This window comes from Labrus bergylta, chromosome 20, assembly GCF_963930695.1.
Source record: "Labrus bergylta chromosome 20, fLabBer1.1, whole genome shotgun sequence".
Taxonomy (NCBI): domain Eukaryota; kingdom Metazoa; phylum Chordata; class Actinopteri; order Labriformes; family Labridae; genus Labrus; species Labrus bergylta.
In genome coordinates this window covers 8,361,116-8,373,882 of record NC_089214.1, presented here as the reverse complement: position 1 = coordinate 8,373,882, position 12,767 = coordinate 8,361,116, and the positions used below count along the sequence as shown (strand labels likewise).

General features: G+C 39.5%; 1 protein-coding gene across 4 annotated transcripts in view; it reads left to right on the top strand.

The window, feature by feature from the left end:
- Window positions 1–12,767, top strand: part of LOC109994269 (disco-interacting protein 2 homolog C) — a 59,460-nt gene that overhangs the window by 43,153 nt on the left and 3,540 nt on the right. For all 4 annotated transcript variants that reach the window (XM_020647541.2, XM_020647543.2, XM_020647540.2 and 1 more), the window contains 13 exons: window positions 480–560; window positions 675–798; window positions 905–1,026; window positions 1,305–1,416; window positions 2,569–2,678; window positions 3,005–3,135; window positions 3,754–3,922; window positions 5,783–5,953; window positions 6,530–6,591; window positions 6,681–6,738; window positions 10,618–10,692; window positions 11,584–11,758; window positions 11,849–11,972. In XM_020647541.2, coding sequence (XP_020503197.1) covers window positions 480–560; window positions 675–798; window positions 905–1,026; window positions 1,305–1,416; window positions 2,569–2,678; window positions 3,005–3,135; window positions 3,754–3,922; window positions 5,783–5,953; window positions 6,530–6,591; window positions 6,681–6,738; window positions 10,618–10,692; window positions 11,584–11,758; window positions 11,849–11,972 — 1,514 coding nt within the window. The remainder of the gene's footprint in view (window positions 1–479; window positions 561–674; window positions 799–904; window positions 1,027–1,304; window positions 1,417–2,568; window positions 2,679–3,004; window positions 3,136–3,753; window positions 3,923–5,782; window positions 5,954–6,529; window positions 6,592–6,680; window positions 6,739–10,617; window positions 10,693–11,583; window positions 11,759–11,848; window positions 11,973–12,767) is intronic.

The window sequence follows — 12,767 nt, the reverse complement described above, 5'->3', positions numbered from 1 at the left end:
TTAAAACACTTTAATGTTTGATAGACGGCAGAGACTTTTTGCTGCTGCAGTAAAAAGTGATGCTCAGTCAGCAGTATTGATACAGTGGATACAAATGTTTATTACATATGCATTTCCCAGTTTCAGCTCAAACGTGTGAGAACTTTGACTACTTGTGTGCACAAACGTTCAACTTCTCTGTGAGACACTTTATTACAATGACTATTTGTCTTCTTTAAAACTGTTTGATGCATTTTTATGGTAAACATGACGACGTCTGCACTCACAGTAAAGTACATCTATAAGTTTATTAGTTATTATCAGTAGTATTGTATTATAAGTCACATTTATTACTAAATCTTAAGGAGATGAATTTGTTTCAGCTCTAGGCTTTGGTCATCACACTGATTGCACAAAGTCCAAACATTTCAATTCAAAGTGCTCAGGGTGACAAAATCCTGACTGTTTGTGATAACCTGAGCTCTAATTGTGTTTCTCAGTTCCTGTTCCTGTCCGAGGTTTTGCAGTGGAGAGCTCAGACGACACCAGATCACGTCCTCTACACCCTGCTCAGCTCCAGGGTAACAACACACACCTCTGACCATACTTCTTCTACAACTCTCTTGCTGAGATAAAGTGATTGATCAATTTATCATACAATGCTTATACTTAATAACCTCCCTCCACTCCTCCAGGGGGCGGTGTCCAGCTCCCTCACCTGTCTGCAGCTCCATAAGAGGGCTGAGCGAGTGGCGGCTCTGCTGATGGAGAGAGCGGGTCTGCAGGAGGGAGACCACGTCGCTCTGGTTTACCCGCCAGGTCAGACACGATGCTGAAGACTGTTAAATTTGAGAGAACCAGAGCGATCCCTCGACCCTCTGTGTGTGTGTGAGTTCATATGTGTGTTTCTGTGTGTGTCCTGTAGGTATCGACCTGATTGCAGCTTTTTATGGCTGTCTGTACGCCGGCTGTGTTCCCATCACCGTGCGACCACCTCACCCCCAAAACATCTCCACCACCCTGCCCACCGTCAAGATGATCGTCGAGGTCTGACAGTTTTCTACAAAGTGACACTTTTTGGTTTTGAGTTTTTAAATTGCTTTTTTTTTTAAAGACTTTGATGCAACCAGTTTTGTCCCTTTAGTTGAGACACTATTAATACAGAACATTTTTTTTTTAATGTTATTGTTATTTTTTTATTTTCTCTCTTTATTTACTCCTGCAAAATTCAGATTTTAGTAAGAGATGAGCAGGGTCAATAATTAGATAATTAGTTATAGTTAAATATTTATGTAACCAGAGATTCTTCACCTTCTCTCTCTCAGGTCAGTCACTCAGCCTGTGTGATGACCACGGCGGTAATCTGTAAGCTGCTGCGCTCAAAGGAGGCCACGGCCACCGTGGACATCAGGAACTGGCCGCCTGTCCTCGACACAGGTACAGCTGATTTTCTAACAATCACTCACACAGAAATATGTTCTAGGAAACTTTTAAGGATTATTAAACCCACATTTGGATTATCGTTAAGATTTACAATTTTCCTCTTGCCATGTTTTTTTCCACTGCATTTTACAGGAAAACTGCTTAGTTCTGACAGGTGCTGCATCACAAGATATAATTTACTCTTCCTGTGGTGGTCAAGAAGTGTAGAGTACTTTTAAACCACAAACTCCAGTGTTTTAGTCAACCATAGACTGAATTAAAGTAGACATGGCCTCCAAATTCATGTACGGGCAAAGCACAAACTTCAAATGGCCATTCTTCTTAAATGGCTAGTTGCATCGAATCTGTAGTCCATAAGCCACTGGGGCATCATGGTGGCTATGTCCACTTCTTAGATACAGTATACAAGCTCACCAGCAGCTCTTTACCCGCTCGATAATCCTGCACTGATTTTATATGTACACCCACAGACCTACACACCATCATAGGCTGACTTATTTCAAGTCTTAAAAATGGCAGCAGTATTGTCAGATTTGTTTCCTGCACAGGTTGATCATCGTTACTGCCCTTTAAGTACTTCCCCTGTCTGCTTGACATCTCTGGTGTGTGTTGCACTTCAAGCCCTTCCATATTCCAGATGGAAGCAGTCCATGTTATGTGACTGTTTACTGTTAGTCTCAGGAGTCCTTAATCTGGATGGTGGATGGTTGTAAACTGCTGTAAACATTCAGTCAGCAGGTGGATTTTTTCCATTTTATGAAGATGAACATGAAGTTTGAACTCCTTTGTCCTTTTAGAATCACATTCATTATTTAACACTGTCTATGAAAGCAGAAAAGGCACAAGGTTTAGTATTTCTGTGCATATAGATAAAGTTTCAGCTGTGTAAAAAAAAAAAAAAACTCTTCTCCAGCAGAACATTTTAAATCATTGACTCCTCACAAGCTGCTATAGCTGCATTGTGGGTTCATCTTCAGGTCAGTGTTTCTGAAATGGATGCAACTCAACAGACTGTCCTCTTGAGTGTTATAAAACATATGTCTGTGTGTGTGTGTGTGTGTGTGTGTGTGTGTGTGTGTGTGTGTGTGTGTGTGTGTGTGTGTGTGTGTGTGTGTGTGTGTGTGTGTGTGTGTGTGTGTTCTGCAGATGACCTGCCAAAGAAGAAGCCTCCAGCTCTCTATAAGCCCACCAACCCTGACGGTCTGGCCTATCTGGACTTCAGCGTGTCCACGACCGGGATGCTGGCCGGAGTTCAGGTCAGCTCAGCGCTAATCCTCATCGCATGAGCAAACCGCTAACAGCCTCTTGTTCAGTCGCCCGCACGCATTTTTCTTCTTATTCAGTTTATTCATATCTATTTTTATTGTAGAAGGCAATGTAGAGAGGCAAGAAACATGATATGAGAGCAGCTTAAATCAAAGCAGTCACGTCTGTCTTTCTCAAACCTAGCTCAGGCATGAACCGTGAATAAGTCTGAAATATAAAGAATGCATTTTAAGAATAATCGTCTGTTTTCTGCCTTGTTTTGTGTCCGTCTGTGTGTGTCTTCTTTTGTCTCTTTTCTTATCCTCCTTCTCTCTAGATGTCCCATAATGCAGTTGGAGCGTTCTGCCGGTCGGTGAAGCTTCAGTGTGAGCTGTACCCGTCCAGAGAAGTGGCCATCTGTCTTGATCCGTACTGCGGCCTCGGCTTCGTCCTCTGGTGTCTGTGCAGGTTTGTGTGTTTATGTCTTCTTACACTAAAGGGTGCACGCTTAGTGGACTAAAGGGTTAAATGTCCTCACCCGCCTTAGTCAGCATAAGAGTTACAAGTCGGCTAAACGAATGATTCATATTTTGGCAATACGATGACGTCAAATATGTTGTTTAAACTGCAACGCGGCCGCCGTCACCTTCCACCTAAAGTATGAGTGATATAAAACAAGTTGTCTGACTTCCTTTGAATAACAATAACAGAGAGCAGCAGTTGTGAAATATTTATCTGTGAAGCTCCACCACGTTTGCTCTGGTTCCAGATCTCAGCTCTGCTCAGTTTTAAATCACCAGCTCGTAAATTGTAAACTTGGCGAGGGCAGAATTCTGCTGCTGAGCGTCTTGTTAATAAAGTGAAGAGCAAATCACCTTCAGTCTGAGAATACCTCATCCTCCTCAATGACTTCAGAGCAACAATCACTCATTTCTGCACCTGTTTCTGTAAAATAAATGATTGAGGTTTTTCTCACGTTTCTATGGAAAAACAACAACAAGCTTTACAGTTAACTGTATACAGGGTTGTTTTATTGCATGTTACCATCCTAAAAGTCTGAAAGAAAGTATGTCTGTTTTTGGGTAGTGTGTATTCAGGCCACCAGTCCATCCTGATCCCTCCGGTGGAGCTGGAGTCGAACCCGGCGCTGTGGCTGCTCGCCGTCAGCCAGCTGAGGGTGCGAGACACTTTCTGCTCGTACAGCGTCATGGAGCTGTGCACCAAAGGACTCGGCCTGCAGACAGAGGCGCTCAAGGTCAGAAACACTCTGACACAGCGACAGTTCTAGGAACACTTGTTACATATCTTTAAACATATTTAACCATTTTAAACCAAAGGAGGCTCTCAAGGACGCAGCACGCATTTAAAGAACTCATTATGGTCTCATATGATCTCATATGAGTCCAAAGACCGGTCAGGTTTTTAATTCATGACACCAAAGTTGTTCTTAGTTTACACAATAATAATAACTTTTCCAGGAACTTAAAACTATTTACATGTTTCTATAGAACTAGTTTTCAGGTGACAGTAAAGTCCCTCTTATGGGGTCTTCCTTTTCTCATGGTCCAAGATTTATGACGACAAGCCATGGCGCTCACTGCAAAACAAGAACAACAACATCTAAAACAGAAAAAATGAGGCCTTTATTAATTATAATAAGTACAAATATCTGCCAATGAGGAAGGCAGCATTTACTTGTTGAGTGTATTGAAATAAGATGATCTAACTTATTCATTCTAAAGTCAAATTTGCCTTCCCCACTGGCAGATATTTTTACTTATAACAAGCAGGGCAGATTTTTTGTGTTTTATACCTTGAAATAGGATGTCGATCTGGACTTGTCAGGAGAATATGACCTCAGTTAAGGGATATTTTTGATTCAAAATTAGAAATGCACTTTTTAACTTTTTGCGGTGCTGAAATCAAAATTAGGCTCTGCTCAATTTGTAAAGCTTAGTGACACAAAAACAATTAAGAGCCACAAATATCAATATGAAGCTGAGGGAGCTCATAACTTTTTTTTAGACAAGGCATTTTGAAAGAAATAAATCCCAAAAAAACGATTTTATCTAACTTGAAACCAGCTCTTGATTCACCATCAGAGCCCGACTGTGATTCTTCTTATTGCAGCTGATCATCAGTACCGTTGGACTCACCACTGTGAAATTAACGACAGACTGAGAGTCTGTCTAACAGACTTCAGCCTCTGCAGAGGATCAGGAGTAATGAACTCACACTCTGTCTCTGTCCGCTCTGCTTCAGGCTGAAATTAGCAACGCTCTGATTGGTCACTGCTGAGTTAATTTTAGTGATTTTCTTTCTTTACGTCTCCATGGAGACTGAAGGGCCAAGCACAGAGCGAAAAGTACAAATGTTTTCTACTTACAAACACCTTTCTTAATCTGTCAGTGACATAAAACACACTGTTGCTCTTTATTTCAACTGTGATTGAGTTCTTACTTAACTCCCAAACCTCCTTATGTCTTATAGTAGGCTACAGACAAATTAGAGACTTGTTTCAAGGTGTTTTTTATTACGCTGCAGCGACAGAACAAGAGCAATTTTTTTTTACTTATAAAGTAAAATCAGAATTAAAAAGTCTTAAGTTAGATTTATCAAATTCAAGTCATTAAACTTCTTTAAAGACACATTTCTATAGTTGATAAGTCTTAAATTCTAGATGTGACTTTTACTAAGACATCTCTGATACTATACTTGTAATACTTAGCAAAGTTTACACTGTCTTGTCAGTGTTAGATAAATATGATTTATATGTGAGGTCCTCCAAGCAGGCGGCCCAGGCTCGACTCCCACCTGTGGCTACTTTCCCGCATGTCGTTCCCCATTCTCTCTCATCGATTTCATCTATCAACTGTCTTATCTCTCCATTAAAGGCACAAAAAGCCCAAAAATAAATCTTAAAAAAAAGAAAAAAGAAAAATAAAGAGTACAAGAAAGAAAAATGAAGACAGCTATGGATGACTTTGTAAAAAACAGAAGACAGTAAACATAGACATAGAGCTGCAAATAAAATAAAATATCAATCAGCCTAATTAAAATCCCATTAAACAACTTGAGTTTAATGCTACGTTTTCCTCTCTCGTCTCTCCTTCAGGCTCGAGGTCTGGATCTGTCCCGGGTTCGGGCCTGCGTCGTGGTGGCGGAGGAGAGGCCCAGGATGTCTCTCACACACTCCTTCTCAAAGCTCTTCAAAGACCTCGGCCTCCACCCGCGATCCGTCAGCACCGCCTTCGGCTGCAGAGTCAACCTGGCCATCTGCCTGCAGGTGAAGCACAGACTCACACTTTCAATAAGCAGAGAGATACTTTGAATGTACATCCTCTAAGTGTTGATAATATTCATCGTTATCAACAGGACACTGTCTCAACTCTCATTATGTTTCATATTAAAAGTCATTTAATCTAAAACCATTGCGTAACTTGTTTGTGAGGTATGAAGATTGTTTTTGTTCTGACTGAAATGTGAGAGACAAATGTTATTAAATACTGACGCTTGGTATAAAATCATGATGACAGATTATCTGAAAGTTCATGATTCAAAGCAATGATTTTATTTTCCCCATGCGTCTTAAACTTGATGACAAAAAAAGAATAGAGAAAAACATTTATATTCCTCACAGAAAACAATTGAATGAAGTCCTATTTTTTTATATCTGAAAGGCTGCTGTTCTACGCACAGTTTAACACCCACTTCAGAAAACAAAATGATTCTCAGGTTTTCTGAATTTAAAAAAAATCTGCTCTGTATTTCCAAATGAACAACATCGTTAACTTGTTAATTTAAGGAAACAGCCCTTTTCCCATGTCAGTGAAATAATGATCTGTGTTGTGATTGGCTGCAGGGCACCTCAGGACCAGACCCAACGACTGTGTACGTGGACATGAGAGCGCTCCGCCATGACAGGTACTACAGTCTGTCCTGACAACATTTTATTTAGTCAGTTTCTCTCTTTTAACTTTAAACTGAGACATTTACACATTTGTGTGTTTCAGGGTTCGGTTGGTGGAGAGAGGATCTCCTCACAGTCTGCCGTTAATGGAGTCTGGAAAGGTGAGCGTCATGCAGGTTCACTTTAAGATTATTAAACATGTAGGATGTGAACACACTTTGTGTTTAACTGTAGATGCAGTTTGAGTAAATTTAAAATGTTTAAACCAGAGTGTGAACCAAATATGGTTGACCTGATTCTGCATATAAAGATGATATAGCACTCAGACATTATGATTGGCTGAATCACTGGAAGTATACAATAACTGAAGGGGATTATTATTTTAAATGTACTCAGTGACCCATCTGTACACAGCATTTTTTAAATCCTTATTTAAGTGTAAGCTGGACATGAAGTCTGCATTTAACTTCATGATGAAAATAATGAAGCAAATGCAAAAAAAGAATGCAGTTCCTCGATTATCCACTAGAGGCTTGCTGCAAAAAAAATGAACAAGAATTCAACATGTTCACAATCTGAATCAGAAAGAATGTTTTTGTCTCTATAACTAATTTCTTTATTGGTAAAAACTGTGCAGGGAGAATTTTGTTTTATCTCTCCTGTTTTGATTTTATCAAGGCAAAGACTTGTGCATTATACATTTTGCATATTTTGGTGTCGTTGAGTTGACTGACATGTGGGTGTGTTGGAGCTGTTTGTCAGGAGGCTTATGGCCCAGCTCGGCTTCACCTCTTTCCCTGTATCTAGGTTGATCAAAAGTTAGTCTGAGAAAGCATTTCAAACATGGTGACCGCCATTAAAACATCTCTTCATACATCGGTGGGTGATGTCACTGAGACTATGTCCAGGTTTTATACAGTACATCCTTACAATCAAAAGTTAAACAACACAGAACATGTATGGATGTTCTGTCCCATTTAAGCTTTTATTTTGTAAATGAGTGGGAGTAAGAAACAGAAAATATATGCACAGTAGAAGGAATCTCTTGCGTTTCACCTCTCCACAGATTGAGATTACTGTTCTCAGAAATGGACTTTAGACATTAAAAAGATGATTCAGTGGACTCCTTCACACAGGCAGAATCCAAAGAAAGTACTGGAGCACAAAGATCATTTAAGGCAGTTTACTGAGGTGTAAGGACTAATGTTTTAGATGCATTGCGTATTCCTCAGAGTCTAACAGTACAGTTACCGTTCTGAAAGAATGAAATACCCTCCTACTCACAGAGAGTCGTCTCTCATTAGTGCTTACTCACCACCCACTTCTAATTCTAACATAATTTCATTATTTAGTTAATAAATACATTGCAGTTATCTTTTTCTTTGCACAAACAATTGCACAATAAAAATTGAAGCAGATCTGGTACTTAATGTTTTTGTCAAAAAGCTACACAAAAAAATAAGTATCTGCACAAAACTGATTTCTTTCCCTTGGAGCCTCCACCTAAAAGCTGTTTACAAGACATGATTCAGGAGATCAAATTAAGACAAATGACATAACTGGGATCTTTGAACAGTACTTTTCTTTTTCCCAAGGATGCATTTTAGGAAGAGGCAAGCTCACAGTGAAGAAAAATTGAGATGCACCAAACAGCAGCAAATTATAGACGGGCAGAAGATCGGTTTATTTCTGTTTTTTTGGCTGCACGTCCTCCCACGTTCAGTGAGTCAAAGCAGACAGCAGGTTCTGAGTCCATGACGAGCCCAGAGGCGTCCATCCTCACTGTCTGTCTGAGGACGTGTGGGTGCAGGAAGGATCATATCACATTAATCACATCTCTGAAACCTGAAAACAGCCAACAGTGATGTCACAGTGTCCTGTCACACAGTAAAGTTCACCTGTACCTGCCTGCAGTGGGTTAGGAGTGAGGAGAAGCTTTACAACCAACATCTTGTTTTATCAGATCAACATTATTTTCGCAGTACAGCTGTACAGCTTACTTCAGAGTTTAAAAATATACTTAGCTCATGTTTTAGAGACAATGGGACAGAAAATATTATTCTAACTGTTCAAGACATCATGGCAGAAAGCGAAGAGAGAAAAATGAAGTGTATGACTCGCCCACATTTAGAAGATTATATTCAAGGGTGTTTTATTTTTGGAGCAGATTTAAGAACGACACAATTCGCTGCATGTAAGTTCTCGCCTGATTGCAACTTGTACTTTTTTTGTGTTGTTCAGCTCCGTCTTCATCCAGACTCCAGCACTTCAAATCTGCTGCTTTAATCCAGGAGCAAATTACTTTGTACTCATCCCATCACTTAGCAGCTCTTATTCCAGTTTCATTTCAGATCTCTTAGCAACTCAGTGATCCCCATCAGAGAGGTCAGCAGGAGAGCTGGCTGAGGCTAAATATAACACACTCAGAGGCAAAAGATTTGTTTTAAGTGTTTCACAACTTTGTCAGAACAAAAGAAGTCTTAATGAGCAGAAACTAATACTAATTGTTTGTATCAGTGTTGAAACTCTTGGTTCAATAACGGTCACTGTGTAGATCAACAAGGTTTGTTTGGGACGTTGGTGCACAACAGAAGCTTCCAGAAGCCAGCCTTTAATGTCTTGCTTTTGCATTTTAAAATTGCCCGTTGCAAATGAGAGAGAATTTAGGCTTTTAAAATGTCTAAATTTGCAGGACACGGCCTTTTGGAACATTTAACTTTCCTCGAATTTTGGTCATTTTGTTTTTTGTGTGAACTTCTTACCATCATGTTTGACCTATTAGCTAACCAATCACAGCGGGGAAGTAAAACTGATTTAAGATATTGAACATGGCAAACATTCAGTATGATATGTTGAACACTTAAAGCTCCTGTGAGGATTTTTTAGCTGGTAATGAAAAAGACAGAAATGACGTCTCTTCATGAGTCCAGTTCTTGAAGTTTTGCAGACGGGTCACTGTGGTCGAGGCTTTTCAACAACATTTAGCCAAACCCTATAGCATGCTGTGCTTCAATTTAACTTTAAAAGGATCCATAATTTACAAAAAGAAGGACAACAAGACAAGATGTTGGGAGCCCAAACTTGTGAGGCAAATGATTACTGAGGGGAATAAATCAGGTGAGAAGTAGAAAAACTTTCTCACAGGTGTCCAATCAATCAGTCTAAAACAACGTCTGAAACTCCCCCTGCTGGGCATTAGAAAGAATGCAGGCCACCTCCTCAGCTTCACTTTTAGAACATGGAAGTTGCATCATATATATATATATATATATATATATATATATATATATATATATATATATATATATATATATATATATATATATATATATATAGTCTATATATAGTCTGATGAGAGGTCCTCTCATATAGTCTGATGAGAGGTCAACACTGCCAGGCTTCTTTTTGAGTTCCTAATATTCTGAAAAGAAAAATGACTAAAATCAGCTTGAGGTGCTTTGACTTCAAGTTCAAGAGATCGTAGAAGCTCATATATAACAAATTAAATGAATCGTTTACAGGATGAAAAGGGAATGGTTTGAAACAGTTGTTCCCTGTGATAAAATAAAATCCATGTTTCCTCATGAAGCTGTGTTAAACAGATGGAGTCTTTTCCTGGGTTTGATGGCATGTTGGTGTTTCTTCTTCCCCCACGCTGACACACAAATAGAGGACGTCATGTTTGTGCTGGTCATCGATCAGCTCGCTGTTTATTTTGACTCAGTGCATGTGGGAGGAGGACAGAAAAACGATGTTTCCCAGTCTGTCCTGTGTTTGGATGCTCCTTGAACAGTGTTTCTGTTTGTTCAGTATGTGAAAGATTAAATCTGATCAGCTGTGAAGTGTGATCGCAGACGTGCAGAACTTCACGAGATCTTTATTTGACCACAAATCAACACACGCCTGAACTGAACTGTTGAGGTGAAAGCAGGCGTTCAATTTGAACAGCTGGGTCTGTTTTTTTTTTAGTTGTTTTGATGCTTAAATCAAAGAGTATGGCTGATGTTGTAACCATGGCAACCCATTCTTTGTTTTTTCAGATCTTACCTGGAGTTCGTATTATCATCGCCAACCCAGAGACCAAAGGACCTCTGGGAGACTCACACCTGGGAGAGGTGACTCTATACTTTTACTGCTTTCTTCTTTTGTATTTCATCCTTTTTTCCTTCCTTTTCTTTACTTTGAATCATCTCGCTCTTTAAATATTCAGTCAAACTTAACTTTGTTCCTTTCTCTTTCTCGTAACTCATTTTTTGTTTCCCCTTTTCCAGTTTTCTTTTCTTAGCCTTTCCTGTTATTCTTTTTTAAATAATCTCTCTGTCACCGTTATTTCCATCCTGTCCTTTTTATCCGTTTTCTTTAGCCTTTCAATTTCTACTGCTTCTTTTTGTCTCCTCATTGCTCCTTCCTTTCTCTAGTCTCTATTTCTTTCCTCTGTTTGCCTTTATTGTTTTTCTTGCTCCCTTTTTTCCAACTCTTTTTCTGAACTTGTTTGCCTTTATTTTACATTTTTATCTTTTTATTTTATCTATTCGCTTCTTTGTCATTTTTTGTTCCTTTGGTTTTTCTTTTTGTAATTGATACCTTTAAACTCTTTTCTTGCAGTATTGTTCCTGTAACAGTATTTTATGTTCAATCTCTTAAATCTATCATTTTGTTTGTTTTAATTTATTTTTACTTGAACTTTTCTGTTGATGCCTCTTTGGTTTTACTCTTTTTTTGATTCTTCCCTCCTTTCTTGAACCACTCTCCCCTGAGGTTTTTCCCCTGAAGTTTTGTTGGCATATCGTTAAAAATGTAAAGTTTAATCGAGCTGTTGGTCTTTTATGTTTTCACAGTTTGTAGTTTTGTAGGATTTATTTTCTTTCACCTCTCTGAAACATTCTGTTGTTACCTACATTTCTGTCATTACATTTTTGAAAAGATCTCATTGAAACTTTTTGCTCGTGTTTCAAATCATTCTCTCTTCCACCAATAGCTTATTCTGCCTCTGATTGGTCCTTTAGATCTGGGTGCACAGCGCTCATAACGGCAGCGGTTACTACAGTGGTTACGGCGAGGAGGTCCTTCAGTCTGATCACTTCAACTCCAGACTCAGTTTTGGAGACACGCAGACGGTCTGGGCCAGGACGGGATACCTGGGCTTCCTCCGCCGCACAGAGCTCACCGACGCCACCGGAGGTTTGTTTTCTCTCCGAGTCCTTAGTTCCCTCTCTGCTTGTGACACCGAAACTAACATGGCGTCTCTTTTTGTTTCCTCTTGTGAAACAGAGAGACACGATGCTCTGTTCGTGGTGGGAGCTCTGGAGGAGGCCATGGAGCTGAGGGGGATGAGGTACCATCCCATCGACATCGAGACCTCCGTCATCCGCGCACACAAGAGCATCATGGAGTGGTAGGCAAAATGAATTAAAATAATATCAAAATGTAATGAGCAAAGCTAAATATCACGATCCTTGGAAGTTCTCATTTCTTCCTCAGGTTAAAAATGTCTGACAGAAAGGAATCATAAATCCTGGTTTTCAGATGTAAAAATACAACAGCCAAAAATCAGCTTTATTTGGTTTAGACCCGAAAAACGTTTCACAATCATCACTTTAAAATGATAACTTATGGAAATAAAGCTTTTTGTGAAGTCATTGAGTTCTTTAGAGGTCATGATGACTTAGAAAACTCTGAATGACGCACGCTCCTGTAAAGAAAATCAAAAATAATCAGAACTTTGCTGATTTATTACGACTGTCCTCACTTCAGCGGGGCTCTAGAAGTACCTACATGTAGGTCAAGCAGCAGAGACGGGCATTTTGGTTCGTTGTTCAAAAAGCTCTCTGAAGCACGGGAGGCACTTTGCTCTCACTCAGGTTGTCTCTTCATAGCTCCGTGTACAGTCAGAGCGGGGTTTGAAAGTTAACCGAAACCAAATTTAACAGTGAACGTTTTTGATAATGACTCAAAAAGATTAGTGCAGATAATGAACAGATGAACAGACGTGTGCTCAGCCCTGTAAACAATCTCATATTTATACACAGATCCTAGTTTCTTGTATTAGAAATGTTACACTGCACTGTGACTAGAAAGTTATGTTCTCAGAGTCATGTGGTGCAGTCAAAGAAACACTTCCCTCTGAAATGTAGGGGAGTAGAAAATAGAGTAGCATAAAGTGAGACTTTAAGACTCCTCTTAAGACAAA